At 41.8% G+C, this 26352-nt stretch overlaps 1 protein-coding gene across 1 annotated transcript; it reads left to right on the top strand.

Moving 5' to 3' along the window:
* Positions 1–531: 531 nt before the first annotated feature.
* On the top strand, positions 532–26229 carry PPA1 (inorganic pyrophosphatase 1). The gene is made up of 11 exons (XM_070945146.1): positions 532–621; positions 7615–7679; positions 11502–11555; positions 12259–12378; positions 14951–15037; positions 19240–19366; positions 20725–20852; positions 22116–22201; positions 22934–23003; positions 25019–25058; positions 25987–26229. The coding sequence occupies exons 1-11, from the start codon at positions 558–560 to the stop codon at positions 26010–26012; spliced, it is 867 nt and encodes a 288-aa protein (XP_070801247.1). The 5' UTR covers positions 532–557; the 3' UTR covers positions 26013–26229.
* Positions 26230–26352: the final 123 nt, after the last annotated feature.

Raw genomic sequence — 26352 nt, 5'->3', positions numbered from 1 at the left:
TATCCTTTCCCTGGACTGGGGTGGGAATGGAGATTTTGCAATATCCTTCCCCCAGGAATGGGGATTTTGTATTATCCTTTCCCTGGAGTGGAGTGGGAATGGAGATTTTGCATTATCCTTCCCCTGCCACGCCCACCAAGCCACGCCCACAGAACCGGTAGTAAAAAAAAATGGATTTCACCACTGCCCTCCTCCCTCCCTCTCCGTCCGCGTGTTGAAATCGAACCGAAGGATGAGCTCAACCTTTCCAAAACACGGGAGTCGGAAGCGCACGGCGGGTGAGCCAGTCTCCCTTTTCCTACTTCTATACGCGAACGAGAGGCTACTGAAAAGAGAAAGCTACGGAGCCTGCGCAGTACGGCACCGGCGTGGCGGCTGGATGATGAAAAACCCCGGCGGCGTGCGGCAGGGTGCTTGTTCCATGCAGCGAGGGGGCGGGGCCGAAAAGGGAGAGGGGAGGAGCCAATCGGACAAATCAAGGCCCGCCTTGAGCGGCTGCGCGGTGAGTTTGCTCTTTCCCTTGTGGCTCATTTCACGAGCCGGTCCGGCTGAGCGACATGGCTGCTTATCGAGTGGAGGAGCGGGGTGACTCCAACAGCGTCGACTACAGGCTCTTCTTCAGTGAGTCCTTGGCGGGAGGACGGGAGAGCCTTTCCCTTCCCCGGAGGCGGCTGGTGGGGCGCAGGCAGCCTTGGTGCGGGGGGACCCTTCCAGTGCCAGCCGTCCTTTGACTCCGGTCAATGAAGGCATGCTGCTCAATGAGATAAAGGCGGTATTAGGAGTCCCGTTTGCGTGGCGCCCTCGGCTGTTAAGGGCGTGAACCGGGCTTCAAGCGGGAGATAAGTGTAACTAACGTTTCGCTTTCCTGCAACGGTCCTTTAAACCCGGCGGGGATCCGGGAGGGTCTTTCCAAGAAGCTGGGTGTGCCTCCTGAAAAATTAACCACCAAAAGTTTGTGGGTCATCCCAAATGACGCATCCTCAGAAATAAGCCAGGTTGAGTCCCATTATTGGAGCTTAGTTGCCGTTTTTAAATATGGGAGTATGGATGGGAAACGCGTTCATAATTATCTCAATATTTTAAGTAGACTAGAGCTGGAAAAGGGACCTTGGAGGTCTTCTAGTCCAGCCCTCTTCCCCCCCACCACCACCATCATCACTACTCAAGCATCTCAAACCCATCCCTGGCGGGTTTGGAGCTTCTCTGTATTATCTCGTAACTTTGGCTTCTTCCGTTTAGAAAAGGATGGTGATAGAAATCTTCCCTTCCAAGGACCATTTTGTTAATGGAACCGAAGCATAGATGGGGCTGCTGGGTGAAAGTTTTCTTTCATATGCCTTGTGTGTCTCGTACTAGGTATGATTTATTTAAGAAGAAAAGTATGGGGAAAATCGATGTAAATTCTCTAGGAGCAGAACCAGGGTGGATTTGATTTAAATCGAGTTGATTTAAATCACGATTTAAATCATGATTTAAATCACTAGTAAAAAGGCTTGATTTAAATCAACTCGATTTAAATCATAATTTTTAAAGAGCAACTGTCATCTCTGCTACTCCTTTGACCCACTGTTGACTCACCCATAGTCCCAGTGTTGCAGAATATACAGCCTCATGCTACATAACTAAGCTCCATTTCATGCTGAATAAACTAAATTATTTATGTATCTTAAATAGAAAACTATCATACAATAGATTTTGACCCCAAAAGTTTTTTATTAAAATAAATTTGATAAAAATCAAAAAAATCGATTTAAATTAAAAAAAATCTGATTTTTTTGATTGTTTTTAAAAAATTGATTTTTATCCACCGTGAGCAGAACAGGCTGGGGAAATAGTGAAAGGGGGGAAATTGGATTTATGTCTGACAGTAAATGTGTTGCAATTGCAATGTTACTTTCAGTTCTTTCAATTTTTAAGGCTGCAGCTCTTTTCTCTTTTCAAATGACTGTTTGAAAAAGGTCTCTTGGGATTCAAAAAGTCAGTGACCTCTGTTACTATCCATGCAAAGAGATTACATAAATGGTGTCAAAATACAATCTTTTGTTCAACTCCCCCACTTATTGTTTGGTAGGTTGTTTTTTCAGCACTACAGAATTGGTTTGCCCTTTACTGTTCAGGTATAACCCACAAGCCTGATTATCTCCCAACCAAAGTTGATCCTGATTAGTTTTTTTTGAAATCAGCCAAAGTTTAGCTAAAAGCAGCTACCTGTTGTACTTGCTCTTCAAGTAGATTGTTTTAAAATGGGCTTAAATTCCAAGATGGTTTTACACAATGCATTTGTACTGCAGTGCTTTCAATTAGTAAAAAGAATTGAAACGGGATAGGCATCTGCCTATTTTGAAAAATTACCAAGAGGTTGAAATGAAACTTGACCACTCAGCAATAGGAGATGATGGGACTACATAATTATTTTGCCTGTAATCACTGGAAGGAATTTTCGGTATGGAAAAGGGAAAATCACTTCAGTAAAATACTGGTATCATGCTTGCATGAAATATCTGTTGTGAAATACTGATTTTGGATTATGTAAACTATTTGTAACCTCCTTGGGTTAAGTAAATTGGCTGTGTTTGCACATACTAAATGGGGTGGGGGGATATAAACTAAAGAGATAACGAGGAGCTCCAAAAAAGGTCTCTTTAAACCAGGTAAATGGTCAACGAATGGTAAATGGTCTGATACAGCAACTGTATTCTAAATTTATAAATTTATAAATAATAGAACATTTGTTTGAAGGCTAACAACTCCATCTTTCTGGTTGATTCAAATCAGAAACTTTAACCAGTAAAAAAATTCCATTGTAATGCTCTTTAAATTTAATCCCAAGAGCAAAGACTTGATCTTTAAGATTAAGCAACATGATTTAGCAAGATTTTAAATAGCACATGAATGATCTGGGTGACACTTTTCTAAAACTGACATCCCCACATCCTCAAGCGAGTTTTAAAATCTTGCTAAAACTGTGTTGCTCAATTATGGCTTTTCCCTTGGACAAGCACTGTAAAGTATTACAGCAGAGTAATATCAGCTTATATTAGACTTAGGACAGATAGAGCCTCCTTCCTCTCCCTGGCTTTGTTTGACTTGTATGATAAAATGAATTGACTGTGGTTCAGTTGGAACAGGTCCATGGAATAGAGATTGGGGTGAATGGCGTCTACACTTGGGGAAGTTTTTAAAAAGCACCCTGGAAGGAGGCACCAACCAAATACTGCTATATTACTGCCAAGAAACTATGTGGGGGCATTTATGAAGCCACCAGAGATAGAGGAAAATAAAAATAAAAGTTGGTCCACATATCTGTAGTATAATGGCTTGAATATTGCCTTTCTCATAGTTTTTTAAGGCATTCTCTCTAGTTTCCTTCTAGCTGGCAGTTGATTTTTATCCTCACCCATTTCCTCCCCCCATTCTACAAACAGAAGTTGAGTTTAAAGTCTGACTGTACTAGCTGTAAAATTAAAACCGCCTTCTGTATAATCCTTTAAGGCAATTTTCTTCTTAGCAATGATCGACCGCAAGAATTTCCGTGTTCACCATACAGGAAATGTCTGGTGAGATTATCCAAAGGTTACCTGCAGCAATTGGTGTGGTATGATAGGTGACTCCCTAATAGGGCCCAGAATTGCCATTCTGAATGAACTTTGACTATCGGCAAATAGCTGGAAAATTACTACCGTGTTTCCCCGAAAATAAGACCCTGTCTTTTTTTTTTTTTTGAACCCTGAAATAAGCACTTGGCCTTATTGCCATGCGCTCAAAAGCCCGATTGGGTTTATTATCAGGGGATGTCTTATTTTGGGGGAAACAGGGTACCAAAATAAAAAGTCACACAGGAGTACCAGACATCTTAAGTGACTTATAAGTGGTCCTCACACAACCATCGCAGTGTCCCCAGGGTCAGGTAGTTGTGATCTGGGCGCTTGGCAACCAACTCACACACTTGTAGCAACCTGCAGACACGTGATTGACATTTTCCATTGTAGGAAGTTAACACCCACCCCTTTCCTAGAGGAATGAAATATTTTGGGAAATATTAAAAAGGCAGAATATTATGTTTCCCTGGATGAGAAATGGAGAAGCATGTTTTAAAGAGGAAGCAGCTCCCATCTTCCTGCCCCCACCCTTTGTCAATGGGCCAGAAGCAGAAACTCAATTCCCTCCCATCTTTGTCAATGGATCATCATCTACAACACAATAGGACCCATCTAGCAACAGAAACTCACCACATGGCACCTGGGAAGATTACATCAGCCAGCAAGGCTAGCTAAGACCCCCACCCCCTGGGAGTCTGACAACCAATCAGGATACTCTTTCTGGGCCCCAGGAAGTTCAAAGCCAGAGAGGGCATAAAACCCGGGGACTCGCTGCATCTCGCCCCTTTTCTGTTCAGGAATTCAAACCATGTGATCCTGTCCACCATTAAACCATCTTTCCAAGCAGTCTCCATGTTTCCGGTGTCTTTTTCCCCACTTGGAGCTGAACCCAGAAGGATATTTCTTCCTACACCATCTTCCCAGCAGCTGGCTTCTGACATCCAATGTCAATGGGGAACCCAGCAGGGAAGGTCACAAGTTACAGTCATGGGATGTCTCATATAATGACTGTGGTGATTTGATTAACAATTGCAGCAAAAAGGTTGTAAAAGCGAGTCTGGCCATGTGATGCCCTCTTAATCTATCTCTCACCACAAACACATGATAAAAATCTAATAGTAACTTGGGGGCATGTAATGGTTTATAAAGATGTGGTTTGAAAACTGTATATGCTCTCAGCACCAGGCGGGAATGTAGTCTTGTGTAAAATGTGTTATATTTCCTGCATGAAGCCTAAATCTGGCTCTTTATGCTAAGGTAAGAAATTTCCAAATAACTTATGCTGAGACTAATCAATGTGATCCCCATGGAAAGGAACTTCTACTGAGTTCTGGGCTGAATTTTTGGTTTTCTTAAGCAGATTGCTGAAATGAGGCCTATTCCAATAAGTCTTTGGAGAAGGGAACACGGTAAATCCACTTGTACTATTTATTTAGAAATTTTATATTGCCCCCTATTCACTCATGGCGACTCAAGGTGTCTTACAGCAATATAAAAGCATCATATATAAAAAATAAAACTAATAGAAGAACATAATCAAATAATACATTAATAAAATAATTAATAGCCCCCCATCCCGGCGACAACACATCACACAAGCCATTTAATGGGCTCGATCCCGCTCTGGGTTCCCCAGGTCCACTGGCAGAACCAGGTCTTCAGCACCTTCCGGAAGAGTGTTAGAGTGGAGTCCATTCTAATCTCTGGAGGAATGATGTTCCAGAGAGAGGGGGCCACCACGGAGAAGGCCCTTCTTCTGGGTCCCACCAGGTGTATCCTGCTAGGGGATGGGACTCGCAACATTCCTTGTCTCCCCGCTTTAGTGGGTCGGGTAGATGTGACCGGCAAGAGGCGGTCCCTCAGATAACCTGGTCCCAAGCCATGAAGGACTTTAAAGGTGACAACCAGCATTTTGAATTGCACACGGAAACAAATTGGCAACCAATGCAACAGGAGAGGTGATAATGTGCACACAAAACTATGCAAGCCTCTATGAACAAAGATGTGGTGGACTTCATTGTGGCTATTTTAACGCTGATAAAAGTGGCAAGGAACTTACGTATTTTTCCTTTGTACAGACTGACCACCATTGGATCAGGATAGATATTCAGTCTCCTCACTTTTTGAAGTGCCTCAACACTTATCTATATATACTGTATAAAAGCCAAATACCACTCACTCATTACAAAACCTCCAGAACCATAAACTTGAAATTTGGCATGTATGTTCCTCTTGGCTTCTAGGTGCTTGCTAAGAAAGGATTTTTTGAAATGACCATCAGAACATTAGTATTTCATATACACTGTATATGCTCTGATGCTAAGGAGTGAGACGTTCTACTCCCCCTCCCCACCTGAAAGGAACTCTGTTCCAACTGCCAGTTGCCTTATATTAACACGATCTGATGCTACAGAGTTACACATTCTACATTAAGTTTCAGGCTTTAAATGTCAATTTTTTAAAAAAAAATTGATTTATATGCCGCCCTTCTCCGGAGACTCAGGGCGGCTTACAATGCGTTAAGCAATAGCCTTCATACTTTTGTATATTTATACAAAGTCAGCTTATTGCCCCCACAAACTGGGTCCTTAATTTACCTACCTTAGAAAGGATGGAAGGCTGAGTCAACCTTGAACCTGGTGTGATTCAAACTTACAGTAATTGCAGACAGCTGGTGTTAATCACAATGCTATCAGTCTGCTGAGCCACCAGGCCCTGATTTATCAAGCCCGACCACATAGTTTTGTAGCAAAGCACGGGCGTCCAGCTAGTATACCATATAAGAAAGGGTGTGCAGTTTTTTTCAATCTGTTTAGGCAGATTTTAAAGGGGAGGGAGAAAGATGCTGTTGAATCTCAGCTGATCATGATGTTCTGTAGGATTTGTCCCAGGTCGCTTAGCTATTTTATAGTAATTACTGTATTAAAATATAATGCATGGATTATATTTAGGTTACAATATTTTTCTATCCAGACTTAGCATTTGTTGACTAATTTGAATCCCACAATTGCCTTTTGCATCTACGAGTTCTCTACCACTCAGCTATTGCTGTCAGTGTAGATGCAACTGGGGCCTTCATGTTGTTAGAAACTCATGCTCTAACTCATGGGTGTCAAACTTGTGGCATCACGTTGCCGTCACGTGACATATTGCAATATTTATTTCCCTTCATGGAGCTGGGGTGGGCGTGACCTGTGTGTGATGCTTCCGGTCCGCAGGCCACCAGTTTGACATCCTTGCTCTAACTTACGAAAACTTCATGTTGTAATTTGTGGTTAAATGTAACTATGAGTACAGTATGTCACTAATTCTTTCATCTTCTCCATTAAATCAGAAATTTGTTGAGTGGGCAGAATAGAGATTATCTGAAAGGAGACATAAAGACATTTGTTTACTTTTACTGTTCTGTGTCTACACATACGTAAATGGAAAGAGTTTTCCAAGGTTCTGTGCCAGTTCAAGATTGCATTAAATTCCATATGTTTAATTTATAGGCATTGGTTAGGAGAATTTAAATCAACATTATCAGTGGGAGTCATCTGAGCAAGAACATCTGGCAGTCAAAAGTTAAGGACATCCTTAAGGATTTTTACAGACTTGATCATAAGTGCCACTTTCCTCTTATTACATTGAATAATTTGAGATGAAGCAGATGGGAATTCTTTGTAAGACTTCTGTTTTGACTTAATTGGAATGCAAACTAACTACAGAGACTGTCAAGTCTATAAATTTGTCTTCCTAGAGATGCTCATGGTATTAATTCAAATCCATTGTATCTGTAATGGAGTGTTGGCATTCTCTCCTCTTTTGCCTTTTTTCTACAGATGTGCAGAATCCTCCAAATGAGATTTTACCAAATCTGGAGCAGATTACCAAGGGGAGGGGAGGGGTCCCATCTCCCTATCCTACTGATAGAACAGAAATTGTTTCTTGTCATAAATGCCCTATTAAGGGACTTTTATCTTACTGCTGAATTTATTTAATAAAAATCATAGGCATCTTCTTTCATTTCCAGAAAATGATAAAGGACAGTACATCTCTCCTTTCCATGACATTCCAATATATGCAGATGCTGACAAGGTAATATACAAGATTCCTTTTCTCCTTTCACCTATTCCTCTGAACTATATGATTAAGTGCTAGATAGGTAATTAGTTCATGTTAAAGGAAATGAATTGCTTGTATTATGTACAGTAGTGGCCAACATTGTGGAAACCTTTTGGGAAAAGTGTATTTTTGAGGTTTGATGGCTAACAACACCACTTTTTTTTTTTTTTTTTTGGAGTTTCAAGGTAATCATATTCCACTGTTGGAATGTCCTGGGAATAGCCCAGACCTTAACCCAATTGAAAATCTATGGAGCCGACTAAAGAAACTTGTTAGTCAAACAAGCGACCCAGCAATCAAACCCAGTTAATAGAAGCAATCCTTCAATCTTGGTTTCACATTTTAACAGCTGCAGAACTAAAAGACTTGGTTCACTCATGGGAAGATGTTGTAAGGCTGTAATTCATGCTAAAGGTTACCCAACTTAAGTATTAACTGACACGGTGATAATTTTTGTATATCTCGTTTTTTTCTACGTGTTTCACTTTTCTTCTTTATACTGTAATTGCTATTCTAATAGCAAATCCTTCATAAAAGTTATTGCAGTACATTCTTGCTTAAATTATCTTCCCATTGATATATAGTTTTATGGTACTGCTCCAAAAAAAAAAGTGGTGCTATTAGCTAGTTTTAGAAAATACACTTTTCCCCAAAAGGTTTCCACAATTTTGGCCACTACTGTATATTTTAATCACAATCTAACCTTTGTATTTGCCGTACAAAGCAACTGCTGTACAGGTAATCCTCAACATACAACATACAACATGTTCACTTACTGATGTTTTAAAGTTACAGCGTCACTGAAAAAAATGACATTTTCTCATGACCATTGCAGCATCCCCATGTCATGTGATCCAAATTTGGATGCTTAGCAACTGGTTGATATTTATGATGGTTGCAGTGTCCGGGGGCATGTGATTACTTTTTGTGATTTTGTTTTTTTGACAAGCAAAGTCAATCGGAAAGCCAGATTCACTTAACACTGCAGTTGTTAACTAACTTAACAACTGCAGTGATTTCACTTAACAACTGGTGGCTAAGTGACTGATAAGGGCCTGGTGGCTCAGCAGACTGATAGCATTGTGATTAACATCAGCTGCCTGCAATTACTGTAAGTTCGAATCTCACCAGGCTCAAGGTTGACTCAGCCTTCCATCCTTTCTAAGGTAGGTAAATTGAGGACCCAGTTTGTGGGGGCAATAAGCTGACTTTGTATAAAATATACAAAAGTATGAAGGCTATTGCTTAACGCATTGTAAGCCGCCCTGAGTCTCCGGAGAAGGGCGGCATATAAATCAAATTTAAAAAAAAACAAAACTCTGGCAAGAAATTTTGTAAATGGGGCAAAACTCACTTAGCAACTGTCTCACTTAACAACAGAAATGTTGGTCTCAATTGTCATAAGTTGAGGGCTGCCTGTAGTTTTATTGACCTTTTATTAAACTAAATTATTAATGTATCTTCAATAGAAAACTATCTTTAGATAGATTTTTACTCCAAAAACGTTTTATTAAAATAAATTTGATAAAAATAAAAAAAATCTGATTTAAATTTTAAAAATCTGATTTAGAAAAAAAAAAAAACATTGATTTTTATCCACCCTGGTGCTTAAACATAATGTCTTTGTCCATCAGACTAAGAACATTTAGTTTGGAGTGGACTGGTTTCAAGCTTGTAGCTAGGAGAGCTGTGGGTGGGGGGGAATACCCTTAATTTCTTTCATCTCCCCAACATGATTAAATGGTGTCCCTGCCTGGCTTAAAACGCTGCTGGATGCCTAGACTAGCTAAAGACGTGATTTATGCTTCGTTGGAATTTTAAAGACCTTTTATTCCAGCTGCTATAGGAACTCAGCAAATAAGCCGCACAGACATTCTGTTTTACTGGTTCAGTGAAAGTGTCAAGTTAAATAAAATACTTCGACTTCAGATAGAACAAGAAAAGTTCTTATGAACACGTGGCTTCCAGGTTAGACATCAGTACTGCGTGGACAAGCAGTTGAGATAATCAGGATTTATGTTTATATTTCAAAAAAGTAAATGCCTCAAATGAACTTATTATTGCCACATTCTTTGTCAACAGCCAGTTTAAGTAATAAAATAAATATAAAAACGTGAGAAAAGAATGCAATTGTTTGGAAGGCTGAGAATCTGCATGCACTGACAGCAGCTTAAAGCGAAGATGAATTCTGAGGATAAACAAGAATAGCCAGCTTTAAAGTTAGAATTGCAAGGTCATAACCCCAATGCAGTTTATAAGAGCTTTTTGTTAATGGCAAGTGAGAATTAGGAAGCAGAATTCAAAATTCTACCTAGAACAAAATATTATGATCTTTAGTCTCTAGCACTTTCCAGTATTCACGTTGTCTTGATAAACTTAATAGTATAAAGCATCATTCACTCTGGTATTGGAGACATTTAAAATTTATTCCTACCTGCATTGTTTCCATCATTATATTCCAAATGCATATTGCTTCACTGAACCATGTAAAAATCATCTGAAATTTTATATAAACAAATGTTCAAAACCTTTAATTTCTTCTGAAATTTTTGCTAAAATTGCTTATCTTTCCTAACTTGCAGAATTTGATGGTGATTCTTCTCAATGGCTTTTTTGAAGCGTTTCTGTCCAGCAGTTGCTTAATAGCAAGAATTGAGCTTCTGTCATAAATGGACAGACCTAGACAGTTAAAAGGTCTTTTAAGTAACTTAATCTTTGAAGGAAAAAAATTAATTACCTAAGCTAGTTGTGTTAAAGTAAACTGATCTGCCCTCTTGTCTTTAAGCTTATGGAAAACCAGGATTAGAGTTCAGGACTGCTTAAATCCTTTTAAGGGGCAGTGAATAATGCAAGAATAAACTGATAAGTAGGAAGTGGCACCAGATGTGCATTTTTCTGTATTCCAATAATGTACTATTACCTTCTCCAGTGTATGAAAGATATTTGCTGCCACATTAGCAAATGGGAAGATTTTGGGGTTGTCCTCAGTGCTGCAGTGTCAATACAAATTTGTGCCTGAATATCCAGAGAGTCATGTCCCTTAATTAATAAAACAAACCCTAAGAGAAAATTTCTTCTACATCTTCTTTTTCTTAAAAGTCAAGGGTTTCTTCCTATTCCTTAGGTAAGGGAAAATGAGCATCTCCTCCCAGTTGAAAGTTATAATAGGGCCAGTTTACACTTGGATAATAGCTACAAAAAGCCCACTTTTTGAAGGTGGGCTTCAAAAATTTTAGTAAGAGGTTCTCTGCCCAGTTGCGGGATGGGCATGGCAAAGGTGGGCGTGGCCTAGTCGGCCTCCTGCACCACAGGGGGGGGTACGTTTTTGTCCTCCCCAGGCTTCAGAGGCTTTTCTTGGGCTTCTGGGAGGGTGAAAACGGCCTCTCCAGGCTCTAGAGGCTGGCCTTCCCGAACTTCCAGTAGGCCTGTTTTTTGCCCTCCCCAAGCCTCCGCCTGTGCCCTACACTTACCTGCATCCAAAATGGGCCGTGTGGGGACTCCAGGGAGGGGCAGAGTGGGCGGGGCCATCCAGGAGTGGGATTTGGGGGTTCTCCGAACTGCACGGAATCTTAGCTAGAGGTTCTCCCGAACCCCTCCGAACCCCCACCCCGGCTACACTCTTTGTGGGCAGGAAGGAGAAAAAAGCATAGTTATAATATTCATGGGAATGGAAACATTTCAGGGAGCTTCGTGGGCGGATAGTCTCTGGGCGACCATTCAGGAAGGACGACTGACAGCACATTTTTCTCTGTGTTACATTTTATATGTACTTTGCTGAATTTATGTTCTTTTCAGCACATCTTCAACATGGTTGTGGAGATACCTCGATGGACCAATGCTAAGATGGAGGTAATTCAATTAGAGCACTATAATCGATGGCTTCATTAATTACTTGATCAAAATTTGTTTACTTTAGAGGTAGTCCTCAACTTCCAACCATTCAATCACCCTTCGAAGTAACAACGGCACTGAAAAAAGTACTTACGACCGCTTTTCATACTTATGACCATTGCAGCATCGCCATGGTCACGTGATTAAAATTCAGATACTTTGCAACTGACTCATTTGTGACTGTTGCAGTGTCCCTGGGTCATGTGATCACCTTTTGCAACGTTCTGGCAAGCGAAGTCAATGGGAAACCCAGATTCATTTAACAACCATTTTACTAACTTAACAGCTGCCGTGTTTCACTTCACTATGGTTAGAAAGGTCGTAAAATGGGGCAAAACTCACTTAACAACTGTCTTGCTTAGCAACAGAAATTTTGGACACAGTTTTGGTCGTAAGTGGAGGACTAATTTTATTAAATTTCAAATTGCCTGCTATTAGTAGTATATAATCTAGTAAGTGTTTTAAAGTCCTATGTATACTTACATGGAACCTTTTCCAATGAGACACACTCCGTATTTGTGTGTGTGTATTATTGATTCCTGTATATTTATAGAAATTGATCTTGCTGGAAATATTAAATAAAACATCTACAAAAAAAGTTACATTTTTTCTTAAAAGATTTTTAAAATTTGAATACTAAACTAAGTAAATTCTGTTTTAGATTGCAACTAAGGATCCTCTCAACCCAATTAAACAAGATGTGAAGAAAGGAAAGCTACGTTACGTTGCTAATGTATTTCCCCATAAGGGATATATCTGGAACTACGGCGCTATTCCACAGGTACTGTAATATTCATAATCTTTTTTATGAATTCCAGTAATAAACAACACTAATGAAGAGGAACTTTGTACCACTGCATAGACAACTGTGGGCAAACTCTCTGGAGGAAGACTAAAACACCTTAGGTTGTAAACAAGCTGCTTGTGTTATAATAGAAAGAATCATTTTATTAAAGAATAAGAAGCCTTAAAAATACACAGTGCTTTTATAAAGCCAGCATAGATTGAATGAATTAAACCAATGTTGATAGGAATGCTCCACGAATCAATGTTGGTTTAATATTTATTTCAATCGATGCTGTCTTTTAAATTTGTCCATGGAAATCATATCAAACGCTTAACATTTATTGCTGTAGCATGACTGTTGTATTTTAATAATAAAAAACCCATTAAATGGATTAAAACACATTAAATGAATTGGATTAAACGCAGGGGTGTCAAGTTATATTTCATTGAGGGCCGCATCAGGGTTGTGTTTTACCTGGGGGGGGGGGCAGCTCAACGTCACTCATGTCAGAGGCACTTGTGGTGGCCAAGTGCTAAAGTAGGACTTCCCTCAGACTCTCCCTCAGTCTCATTATAATCTCCTTCCTTCTTTCCTTTTCTTCTTTTTCCTTCCCTTTTCATTCTCCTTTCTTCTTCCTTCCCCTCTTTCCTTATTTTTCCTTCCTTGCTCTCTTCCCATCTTTACTTCTTTTTCTTTGTCTTTCCTCTTTCCCTTTCTCCTTTCCTGTCCCTTCTTACATGCTTAAATGCAAAAGGAGAAATATTTCTCCCTTTTGTTTTTTTTTTAGTTTGTTTTGCTAGCCCTCTGCCAGTGAAAACGGAGCACGGGGGGGGGGGGGGGCTGTGTGCATCCTCCATGTCCCATTTTCAGTCGCGACAGCCGAAAACACGCGGCCCTCCTGAGCCATTTTTGCTGGCAAAGGCACCGTGGGCCGGTCCTTTGCTGTTTCCAGGGTGGCGCCACAGACTAGATCTAAGCACCCTGCTGGCCGGATCCAGCCCACAGGCCTTGAGTTTGACACCACTGGATTAAAGCATAATTAATGTGCTTTAATCCAATTCATTTAATGGATTTATTATAATTAAAATGCAATTAATAAATCCATTTAACACACTAATAGGTGTCCATCAGAGCAGAACATTTGGGATTTTACGCATGTATATTTTAGGTATTTTAAGGAGCATTTTACGCATGCACAGAATCTATTGGGGATAGATTTTATTTCCATTGCGTCCAAAGTCCTAGGAACGCGAGATACATTAAAATGGAGTATTTTATTATTGTCTTTTCTGTCAATTTCCTTCTGACTGATCTTTCTGTTCTTCTGTTATTTATGGGAAAAGATAATGAGCCTTTCTTTTTCCTTTTGACTTGTTGACTTCGTGATTTTTTTTTTTTTACTGTTAACCTCTTCCTCAGATTTCAGAGCTATCCTGATAATAAGTTCGCTTTTCCATAGAAAGTGGCTTACTTTATGTTCATCTCATTAAGGATTTTTTCCCTGATATCACTTATATTCCCCAAGCTGGTATCCCTGGTACTCCAGATAGCATGTGGTGTTGTATGAAATACAAAGTGTTCCATAGCTGTGTCTGCCAGATTTTCGTAACGCTGTTTCTCAACTGGAAGGAAGTTAGGTCAATTTCTATTAAAGCAGTCCTGAACTATAACTTCCTGTTAGCAACTGTTGCTCCCGCAATCACATTGGATGTGAGATAACCTCTTTACTTTGAAGTAGCTCCGATTTCATGTGAAGTGCCTTGGATTCTATATCAAATTGTTTTCCACTTTGTTCATAAACAGTACTTGCGTGGTCCTGTCGAGAAACTTGAACTTGTTCACTATGCGCCTGTTTCTGGCAAAATGGTCATAAATCATAGTATATGATCACAAGGCACCACTGCAAATGGTCGTAAATCCAGGCCAGTTGTCAAATGCTCAAAATGTGGTCATGTCACTGTGTGTGGGGGTGGTGGTGTCCTGACATCAGAACTTCGAATCCGGGTCCCTTTTGTGGGGAATCCATTATATCAGGGCTGTCAAACTCAAGGCCCAGGGTGTGTGTGTTTAGATTTGGCCCGCGGGGCCGCCCTGGAAATGGCGGCCCTCTCGAGCTCCATTTTTGCTGGCAGAGGGTTGCAGGAGGCTGTCCCAGCTGAAAACTGAGCTCAAAAGCCTGTTCGGCAGAGCGCTCAGGCCACAGGCGCCCTGACACAAGTGATGTCAAGTTGGCCAGACCCACCCTGGCCACGCCCACCCCGGCCCCGAGGTCAAACACAACCCTGATGCGGCCCTCAATGAAATCGAGTTTGACACCCCTGCATTATATCTTTGAAAGGTCACGAATTCCTTGTTTTCCTGCCCTTCTAGCAAAGACATCACAACTACCAGTTACCCAATTCTGCATGGTTGTCAGTGGACAAAGAACAGTTTTGAATTCATTCATAGAATACGTAAAGAACAAAATATTTTAATATGGTACAGTTTTAAATTTTAACTGAGCAGCCCCTTGCTGAGATGAAGCTTGCGCAGTAAATACTTAAAGGAAACAGTATTTATTTTGCAGACGTGGGAAGATCCAAAGCATAAAGACGAAAATACCAACTGTTGTGGAGACAATGATCCAATCGACGTTTGTGAAATTGGAGACAAGGTAACTAAACCCTTTCCAGGTGGAAATTTGGGGTTTGTTAACCATATTTGCAATGTTGCTAATATGTCACATTGAAGATATTTGAAATCAGGCTATTCATCTAGCTGTCACTACGAATATGCAGAAAACAGTAGTGGCTAATTTTTACATGTAGAGGAGTTTTGGTTAACAGCCACTTGTTCAGCAACCATTTGAAGTCACGATGGCACTGAACAAGTGATTGTTACAACCGATCCTTGAAGTTCCAGCTGTCCCAGCACCTCTGCGGTCATGTGATCACGATCTGGGCACTCCGCAATCGGCTCACACTTAGGATGATTGCAGCATCCCATCATTACATGATCAATAATAAATGACCTTCCCTGCCAGTTTGCCAGCAAAGTCAGTGGGGAAGGCAGCAGGGAAAGTTGCAAGTTGCTCAGGTAAGTCTCACCCATCCACACATTCTCCCAGCATTTCTCCTTGTGACTTCCCAGCCACTCACCCTCCCCACCCCCAGTAGCAGGCGCCCCAAGCCTGTTCCCACCCTTGCCTTCCTCCACCCAGCCAGTCTGCCTACAAACCACTTGAAACTTGCAACTTTCTGCCAAGCTTCCCATTGACCTTGGTTGTTGGAAGTCAGCCAAAAATTGCAAGGAGTACTCCCTTAACAGGTGCCAATTCTTGGATCCTCACTTAATGAGGGCAATGGGCTGCAGGGATTATCATCGTTAAGTGTTGCAGTCCAGGGGTGAAATTCAGCCGGTTCTATCTGGATCATGCAATACAGTAGGGCCGACTGTGCGAAGCCCCACCCACATCATGGCGTGGGCATCATGACGTCCCTTTTTTGTGACAATTTTCAGCCTCTGTGCTTGCACAGAAGGCTTTGCACATGCATGGAGGACGGTGCGCGCATATTTGCGAACCGGTAGGGAAGGTAAGTGAATTTCACCCCATTGCAGTTCTGCTGCAGTCCTGTTGTAGTCCTATAACATTGGGTGGTCCTCAACTTACGACCACAATTGTGCTCAAAATTTATGTATTTAACTGAGAAATTTGTTAAGTGAGTTTTGCCCCATTGTACGACTTTTCTTGCCACATTTGTTAAGTGAATCACTGCAGTTGTTAAATTAGTAAGACGGTCGTTAAATGAATCCGACTTCCCCGTTGACTTTGCTTGTCGGAAGGTCGCAAAAGGTGATCACATGACCCCCAGGACGCTGCAACCGTCATAAATGTGAGTCAGTTGTCAAGCATCCGAATATTAACCATGTCAACATAGGGATGCGACAGTGGCCATAAGTGTAAAAAATTTCTTCAGTGACGGTCACTGCTGTAATGGACTGTTGTAAATTGAGGATTACCTGTACATTGCTTAGCAATAAAAAATTCCGGTCCCAATTGCCGTCATAACTTGAGGATTACCTGTACAGAAAATGTTTAAAGAACTTTAAAGTTTATGATGGGAAGCATATTAGCTCAATGCAATTTTAACATTTCAGAACAGATTCTACTGGTGTGGGGGGGTAGGAAGGATTATATTTCAAAATGGCAGGGATACTTTGAAATAATAAAGGCTCATCCATCTGGTGTCCCATTACTTCAGTGGTTCTTAAACTGTTTGATCCAATTATATCCCTTTTCTCATGTTGAATAATGTGATTACTCCTCCCAAAACAAGCAGGAAATTGTACTCTTGCTTAGGGAGGGAAACTTCTGGTTCTGGCTGGGCCCGTGTGAGTTGCAGCCTGGCAGAGCTCCCCCACCCCTGAGGGAGCAGAAATGCCCTCAGCGTATCCTGGGAGTAAGGGAAGACCCAGAGGGCATCCCACCTCTCTAAATTTATTTTTATTTTATTTTATTAATTTAATTTGTATACCGCCCTTCTCCCAGAAGGGACTCAGGGCGGTGAACAGCCAAAATTAAAAAACATACAAATACAAAAGTTAAGATAATTAAAAAGAATTAAATCACTAGCTTCCCAATTTAAAACCCCCAAATCCATAAAATTTAAAATCCCAATTTAAAAAACCGTTTAGGCTAGGCCGGCTTGATGGAATAAAAACGTCTTCAGGGCTTTACGGAAGGTCCGGAGGTCCGGGATCAATCGTATTCCAGGAGGCAGCTCATTCCAGAGGGTGGGTGCCCCCACAGAGAAGGCTCTCCCCCTGGGGGCCGCCAGCCAACATTGCCTGACCGACGGCACCCGGAGGAGGCCCTCTCTGTGAGAGCGTATTGGCCAGTGGGAGGTTATCGGTAGCAGCAGGCGGTCTCACAAATACCCTGGCCCTAAGCCATGGAGCACTTTAAAGATGAGAACCAACACCTTAAAGCGCACCCGGAAGACCACCGGGAGCCAATGCAGCTCGCGCAGGAGAGGTGTTACATGGGAGCGCCACGTCGCTCCCATAATCACCCGTGCGGTCGCATTCTGCACCAGCTGGAGCCTCTTGATTACTCCCCCCAAAACAAAAACAAAACACAACATTTTTGACAAAACCACCAGATTCTGTTGTTTTATACAATGTCTTGAAGTCACAATTCCAAACTGGATTTCTGGCTCACAACAAGCAGTTACAAATTGCTCCATTGCCCTCAGGGTATGTCCAAATTAGTGCATTTTAAGAACTGTTTTAGAAGTTGATAGAGAGCCTACAGATGCAGAAAGTGCTAATCTTTCAATACAGCATTATATATATTTTGGTGCAGCTGCAGCGTTTAAAGCTAAAATGTCATGGAATGCAAACATATGCCCATTTCTATGCGTAGCCTAAATATTTAAATACTATGTGGAAAGCAAATCTGGTAGGTGCCCAGACATTATGCTTATATAGTGTTGGTTCAAATATTATTATTGTGAATGTTGTGGTCTGCTGGCGGCCTGTGGAGCTGACAGCAGAGTCAGACAGTGAGGAGGCTGGGGAGGAACATGGGCAAGTCCTGGAGTCTGGGGAAGGCTCGGACGAGGGCTCTGTGTCGGAGTCAGAGATGGGACCAGGGCCATCTGGGAGTAATATGCGGATTCCGGAGCCTCCAGAGGGACCTCAGTGAGGCAGAGTAACAAGGGGAGCCTGTTCCTAGTGCGTGCATGCGCAGAGCTGCCAGAAGGCAAGAACAGTTGAAACAAAAGGGACGACTCGGGTGTAGGGCTTGGAGATGATTGGCCCCTCCCATAAATCATAAAGTAGGAGCAAAGGCACATGGGCTTTGCAGGAAGCAACGTTCTTGATGCTGGTCAGTTTGTATTCTGAAGCTCCGTTTGACTCTGTGTTCAGTGTGGCCTTGCAAAGATAATTGCCAATTAGGTCTTTGGCAGCCTGTCAAGGGAGATAAAGGTGGGTGCTTATTCCGAAGGACTCTGGCAGACTTTTTTCAGACTCTTTACAAACTCTTGGTGATTCAGCATGGGCTGTGACTAAACAGAATTCACAACCATTGAAAATAAAAAGAGGGTTTTTGGGACTCGTCGTGTACTTTTACTGTATCAGGAAGCCTAGGTCAGAACAGTGAAGGCATTTCTTGGAAGAATGTAATACGCAATGAAAAGTACCTATCCTAGCTGAAAATAATCAAGTTCACCTGAGGAAAGCTTGCCTACAGAAATTGTTGTCCAAAATCAGCCTCTGAATAGGCTACTGATTTGGTGAAATATGAACACTGGAATTCTTTCCACAAAGTTCAGGTTGCCGAGCAGTCAGGGAGAAGAGGAAACAGGGTGAATAAAAATCAATGAATTTTTTTAAAAAAATTTTTTAAAAAAATCAGATTTTTTTGATTTAAATAGGATTTTTTTTATTTAAATTGGATTTTTTTGATTTTTATCGAATTTATTTTAATAAAAAACTTTTGGGGTAAAAATCTATCGTAAGATAGTTTTCTATTTAAGATGCATAAATAATTTAGTTTATTCAGCATGAAATGGAGCTTAGTTATGTAGCATGAGGCTGTATATTCTGCAACACTGGGACTATCGGGGAGTCAACAGTGGGTCAAAGGAGTAGCAGAGATGACAGTTGCTCTTTAAAAATTATGATTTAAATCGAGTTGATTTAAATCAAGCCTTTTTACTAGTGATTTAAATCATGATTTAAATTGTGATTTAAATCAACTCGATTTAAATCAAATCCACCCTGAGAGGAAATATTGTTGTTACTTCAGCTGTTCTGGCTTAGTGGGACCAGCTGTGCGATTCTGAATCATACTTAAATTTATTCTAACAGGTGTGCAACAGAGGTGACATAATTCAAGTGAAAGTTCTGGGCACGCTGGCCTTGATTGATGAGGGTGAAACCGACTGGAAGATCATTGCAATCAACATTAATGACCCTGAAGCTGCTAAAATGAACAGTAAGTAACTTTGAAGTCAGACTTCAGACACATTTGTGCCTTATCTTTTCCAGTTTTGAAATTCCACATGTGGAAAGTGTGTAACTGAGGTTATATTTTCCGTGAGGTAGTCCTCAACTTAATAATAGTTCACTTAGTGACCATTCAAAGTTGCAACAGCGCTGAAAAAAGTGACTTATGACCATTTTTCAGACTTACAGCCGTTGCACCATCCCCATGGTCATATGATTTACATTTGGATGCTTGACAACTGACTCAAATTTATGACAGTTGCAGTGTTCCTGGGTCATGTGATCACCTTTTGCGACCTTCTGACAAACAAAGTTGATGGGGAAGCCAGATTCACTTAACAGCCGGGTTACTAATTTAACAACTGCTGTGATTCACTTAACAAATGTGGCAAGAAAAGTTGTAAAATGGGACAAAACTCAACAAATGTCTCACTTAGCAACATAAATTTTGGGCTCAGTTGTCATAAGTTGAGGACTACCTGTATATAAATAGCTATCATGCAAAGTTGAACTGTTGTGGCCCGTCAGTGGCCTGTGCAGCTAGTAGCTGATTCTGACAATGAGGAGGCTGGTGTGGTGCTGCGCCAGCAGCCTGTGCAGCTGGCACTTGAATCAGACAATGAGGAGGTTGGAGAAGATGTGGTGCCAGAGGCAGGGATTCAGCCAGGGCCTTCAGAACCTCCAGAAGCTCCTTTAAGTGAAGAGGATGAAGAGGAGGAGCCTCTTCTTGATGCATGGGCATGCAGAGCTGTCAAAAGGCTGGAGTGGCTCCTCAGGAGGAGGTCTCCTCAAGAGTAAAGCTTGGGGCTAATTGGCCACTCCCTTAGCCTATTTAAGGAGGAAGGCCGACTGAAGCAATTTGTAGGGAACAACTTTAGTTCATTCTCCTTCGCGTCTGGATTCTCTGCAAATTGCTTCTGGGCTTTCTGCTAACCTTAGTAAGATTGTGATTACTTTATCTTTGGTTTCTTGTAGGCTGTTTAGAAAGTTTATTAACAGCCTTTGTTTGGAAAAGACTGAGTTATTTTAGTAAATTTAAGTTTTGTACAGACTTTGTGCTGTGTTCTTTGGGGTCCGTACCTGGGGCAGAACATGAACTTCATTTTTGAGTACTACGGTATATTGATCTGATTTTGTTTTGGCTTCCTGCTCTTAAATTTGAAATGTCCCTAATTAATGCCATCGATGTACAGTAGAATTCTTGTTGGAATGTAGGCTGATTTTTACGAGAATGATCACATTTCTTCTGCAAGATGTTCCCCAGGGAAATCTTAAGAATAAAATATGTTGGGACACTCAAGCAAAAGTTGAGTAGGTTCTGAATGTATGCCTTTTAAAAATTTTAAGATATTGATGATGTCAGAAGAATTAAGCCTGGATACCTGGAAGCAACTGTGGACTGGTTTAGACGATACAAAGTACCTGATGGGAAGCCAGAAAACAAGTTTGCATTCCATGGAGAATTTAAAGATAGGGTATGTATATATTCTGTCTACTGCTGGCCACTGTTTGAAGCTGCTTACGCTTGTTGTGGCCTGTTGGCCGCCGGCCCCTCCAGCAGCCAAATATGAGGAGGCAGCATGGGACTCAGGGTCAGCATCAAGGCAACCTGAGAGCTCTGAGGGGGAAGAGGGAATGGAGCTGGCAGAGAGAGAGACAGAGGCGGAGCCAGGGCCATCCATCAGCCTTCAGATGGAGACTCAACAAACCCCAGGTCTGAAGGTGGCTGATGAGGAAGAAGAGGAACAGCTGGGTCCAGTGCCTGATCAGCAGATGCACAGAAGGCAGAGGAGAGGAGAGCAGTGGAAATCCGTGGGTCGATCCTTGGGACGGAAGAGCCACCACTGCTAGCGAAGCTGCACTCTAGCTCTGGGGATAAAAGGCAGGGGGAGAAGATGAATAGATGTGGCAGACAACTATTCATCTTCCGGCTAAACAGACTTGTTAGCCTGCGGTGAAAGAGAAACTTTTTGCTGGGACTGCTGGCGCTCCTAATAAAGGAATCATTGTTTCAACTACAGAGCATTAGTCGTGTTTGGGGAACTGGGTCAGAACATTGCTGTTCTTGTTAATGCAAACAATACCACAAGTGCATGAAAGTATGTCTGCAGCTGTTTTTGTTCAGAACCGCATTCAGAAATTGTTCTTAACTACAGAAGACTAAGGGACGCGGTGGCTCAGTGGCTAAGACCCTGAGCTTGTCGATCGAAAGGTCGGCAGTTTAGCGGATCAAATCCCTAGTGCCACGTAACGGGGTGAGCTCCCGTTACTTGTCCCGGCTTCTGCCAACCTAGCAGTTCGAAAGCACATAAAAAATGCAAGTAGAAAAATAGGGACCACCTTTGGTGGGAAGGTAACAGCGTTCCGTGCGCCTTTGGCGTTTAGTCATGCCGGCCACATGACCACGGAGACGTCTTCAGGCAGCGCTGGCTCTTCGGCTTTGAAATGGAGATGAGCACTGCCCCCTAGAGCCAGGAATGATTAGCACATATGTGTGAGGGGAACCTTTACCTTTTTACAGAAGACTACACAAGAAAAAAGGGCTTTTTTTTCCAAATTAACTACCCAGAGATGCTTCACTGCACTGTTGGTGTCCCAATCCAAAACCTTATGGTGCAGAATAACAATATGGTAAATAAAATTTATGTATGTATCTATGTATGTTGTGGTAATCACAGCGTATTATTATATCAGGCTGCTGAGAAGAGACTAAAATTGTTTCCCCTTTTAAATCCCAGAACTTTGCAATTGATACCATTAAAAGCACTCATAACTACTGGAAGGCTCTAATTATTAAAAAAACAGATGCAGGAGAGATTTGTTGGTAAGTAGTTACACTGTTTCTTTCAGAAGTGGCTTGGAGAGATGAATTAAATTAATGTGTTAACCATGGGTGGGTTCTACTTACCTTTACCACCGGTTCGCAATGGGTGCGCATGCCCATTGCTTCTGCACATGCACAGATCGCTGATGACGACATCCGGGGTGGTGGGTGGGGCCTCCCAACGGTTTTACTACCGGTTCTTGTGAACCGGTCCGAACCGGGGGCAACCCACCACTGGTGTTAACCTGTGTATAAAATTAATGCTTTAATATCTTATGGCCGTGATTGCGAACCTATGGCACACGTGCCGGAAGTGGCACACAGAGCCATCTCTCCGGGCACACCAGCCATCACCAGTTGCTCTTCCGGATTCCGGCGCGCATGCCAGCTGGTCTTTGCGTGCATGGGAGTGCCGGAAACCGAAAGAGCAGCTCCTTGGTGTGCATCCGCGCACCAGGAAGCTGAGCTTCTGGTTTCCGGCACACCAGCTGGTCTTTGTGTGCGTATGCGCGCCAGAAACCGGAAGCCCAGGGAACTGCTCTTCCGGTTTCCGGTGTTCCTGCTTCGGCACTCGGTGCTGGAAAGGTTTGCCAACACTGTGTTATGGAATTTATATCCTATTTTATTCCCTAAAAATGTCACGTTTTAAAAGTATGTTTCAAGATATATTACTTAAATGCATTGGAGAAACACCTGGTTATTTATTTACTTATTTGTTTGTTTGTTTCCTAGCACAAATGCAACTTTGTTAGATAGTCCTTTCCGTTGCAGTCAAAATGCCGCGGCAACCATTGTGACAGCGGTAAGCAGTTGTGATAAAGATTTGTTCTCTTCATGTCTTGAGACATCTATCAAGAAAAGCTGTGTTTATTCTGGGCAAACTAAGAAAGGAAAATGCCAGATCAGATTCAGGGTCTAATTACAACAACATTCTGCTCCCAGAGACTCCACAAAGGCTGGAGAAAGCCCACAAGACAGGCCTGAAGTCAGAAGCATTCCTCCCACTTATCATTGTAGGGATCACAGTGCCATTTCTGATGCTGAAGGTCAGCTATCCCTATTGTGATTAGTCAATATTGATAGCCTTACCTTCTACCCCTACAGTATTGGTTGCGAAATGTAGACTAGTGTGTATCTTAGTAATCCACTTTACAGATAGTCCTTGCTTAATTACCACAATTGGAACAAGTAGCTCCATTGCCAAGCGAAAGATCATGTGACCGTGATGGATCTGTGATATCAGTTCCCATTTGGTCATTAAGCGACATCAACCCAGACATCACATGACCACAGCTTGCAAGTTTTTCCTGCCGGCTTCTCCTTTGACTTCGCTTGTCAGAATCTGACTGTAAAACATGCCAGTGGTGATTGCCTGGCCATGGACTTTGTGCCAGTTGTAAATGCCCACCAATGACTCGCCCCCAATAGTCAGTGATGGCACCAACTGACTATATTGGGACATCGGAAACCACAGCCACTCAGTCTTGGATGGGTTGAGCCCGAGTCTGTTTCTCCCCATCCAGATCCGCATGGCCTCCAGGCACCGGGACATCACTTCAAGGGCATCATTGGGGTGGTCCGGGGTGGAGATGTACAGCTGAGTATCATCAGCATACTGATGGTACTTCACCCCGAAACCACGGATGATCTCACCCAGTGGCTTCACATAAATGTTGAACAGAAGGGGCGAGAGGACCAACCCCTGTGGCACCCCACATATAAGGTGCCACGGGGTCAACCTCTGCCCCCCTGCCAACACAGACTGCGACCAGTCGGAGAAAAAGGAGAACCACCGCAGCACGGTGCCCCCCACCCCCAACTCTTCCAACCGGTGCAGCATGATACCGTGGTCGATGATATAAAAAGCCGCTAAGAGATCTAATAGGACCAGGACAGAGGAACAACCCCTGTCCCGAGCCCTCCAGAGATCATCAACCAATGCGACCAATGCCGTTTCCGTGCTGTACCCAGGCCTGAAGTCCGACTGGAATGGATCCAGATAAACCGTTTCATCCAGGTACTGGGGAAGCTGTCGCGCCACCACCCTCAACAACCTTCGCCACAAAGCGAAGGTTGGAGACTGGACGATAGTTTGCTAACACTGCTGGGTCCAGGGAAGGCTGCTTGAGTAGAGGCCTCACCACCGCCTCTTTTAAGGCGGCGGGAAAGTCACCCTCACTCAATGAAGCATTTATAATCCCCTGGAGCCAGCCTCGTGTCACCTCCCGAGAAGCCAGCACCAACCAGGAGAGACACGGGTCCAATAAACATGTGGCTGCGCTCAGTCTACCCAGAATCCTGTCCACGTCTTCGGGAGTCACAGGGTCAAACTCTTCCCAGATAACATTCTCAAGACCTGCCCCCATCATCCCTCCTGAGTCTACCCAGTCAGAGTCCAAGTCTTCCCGAATCTGAGTGATTTTGTCATACAGATACTGCACAAAGTCCTCGGTTCATCTATTTCAAAAAATAATATAAGGAACTTTGTTAGCAGAAATGCAAAATAATATTTAATTGATTTTACTTAGAATTGGCTTGCAATAATCTTAGTACCCCATTTTCTCACTAACACTGGGAACAGAAGGAGAAGGAAACTCGCAGGCTAATAAACAAGATTCAATTTTTCAGACATAAAAGTTATGTTTTAGAGGCACTTTCATTCTCAGCCAGCTTCTTCCAGCTAGCATGCAGCCAGCAAAGATATTTCCAAAAAATATCAAAATTTGATTTTTTAAAATATTTATTATGAAATATTTAATACTGATTTATAGGCAGTTCTGAATTAAGTAAAAATTCTGAATGAAATGTCTGTTTCAGCTACCTCCTTGTGGGACCTGTCATTCACTACCAGCTGAAGGTAAATTATCTTAATTTGGAGTGAAATATAAATATATGTATTTTTGTGTTGGGGGACTGACAAGATTGACAATTTCTGTTTTGCATATTAACCTGAATATGCTGAATATATTTGTACCTTGCTGCGCATTGCAAAACAGATTTAAGGACAGAAACAGTCAATCATTTGGTTGGGATACTAAACCTGGCTAAATGTAAGCCAGGGTAAGATATTTATCCAGTGTGTCTTTGCCAAAGAGTAAGTACACCACCATTAAGATTGGAGTACTGGTTTTGATGTCTACTAAGACGTCTTGTTTTTTTATGAAGAAAGAAGTAGGTATTTCAAAAGCTTATAATTACAAGAGCATAAGTTCATGAGGTTTAAAATCTGATTTATCATATATGCAACTTTGATTATACTGTGGCAATTTAGCATGATTGCTGTTCTGGAAACTATATTGAAAGCTAAAAGTACATTCTGTGGCTTTATAGTGCTACAGTATGTATTTCTAAGCATTTAGAAAACCATAGCTATAAAACTACCCACATTGAAATCCCTATGGACCTTACAGAAGCTCAGCCCATATATTTACCATCTCTGTTTATGATCCCTTCACTTAAAGATGCTTTCCCTTTATGTTCTTAATATTCATGGAAGGAGTTTCCCCAATGATCGTCAAAGGAATGACTTTCTGATATTCAGATTGTCAGATGTCCAGATCATGTGCTGGCAAAGGCTGTTCAGCTAAAACTCATGTCCACTCCAATTTTTTTTTAAAAAGTGTATTCAGTAAGAGTGCTCAGTTTTTGCTCAGGCTTCTGTCATTTTTCAGAGAAATTGCCTCTGAATAATTTACTTCTGCGAAGCCACAGTAAGTTACTATAGCTTGAAACAGATTGTGCTGACATTTTGTACTCTTTCCCCTATTTCTTTTCTCTCCAACCAGTGGACCGGTGGTTCTTTTGCCATTGAAGTTTGACCAAAAGACAAAGATTACAGAGGCTGCTGCCTACTCCTCAAGATATTTGTGCAGAACATTTGTGAAGAATTAGCTGAGAATCCAAAACAATATGTTTATAAATAAGTAAATTATGACTCACAGTGCACTGTATATGTTAAAAAAAATGACATTAGATAATGTAAAACACCAACTAAAGTCTTCAAATATACATCATGAAACTCACTGACACATCCTGTACCAATATTATTTTATTGTTTGCTAGGTTTATCTCAGTGTTTTCCAGTATAAAATTTTAGGGCTTTTTTTCTCTCTATCAGACAGGTTTATTTTAACAGGTGGTGGGGTGGTGGG

Source organism: Pituophis catenifer, unplaced genomic scaffold, assembly GCF_029215685.1.
Source record: "Pituophis catenifer annectens isolate HBS135680 unplaced genomic scaffold, rPitCat1.0.hap2 SCAF_6, whole genome shotgun sequence".
NCBI lineage: Eukaryota > Metazoa > Chordata > Lepidosauria > Squamata > Colubridae > Pituophis > Pituophis catenifer.
This window is presented reverse-complemented; position numbering and strand designations above follow the sequence as displayed.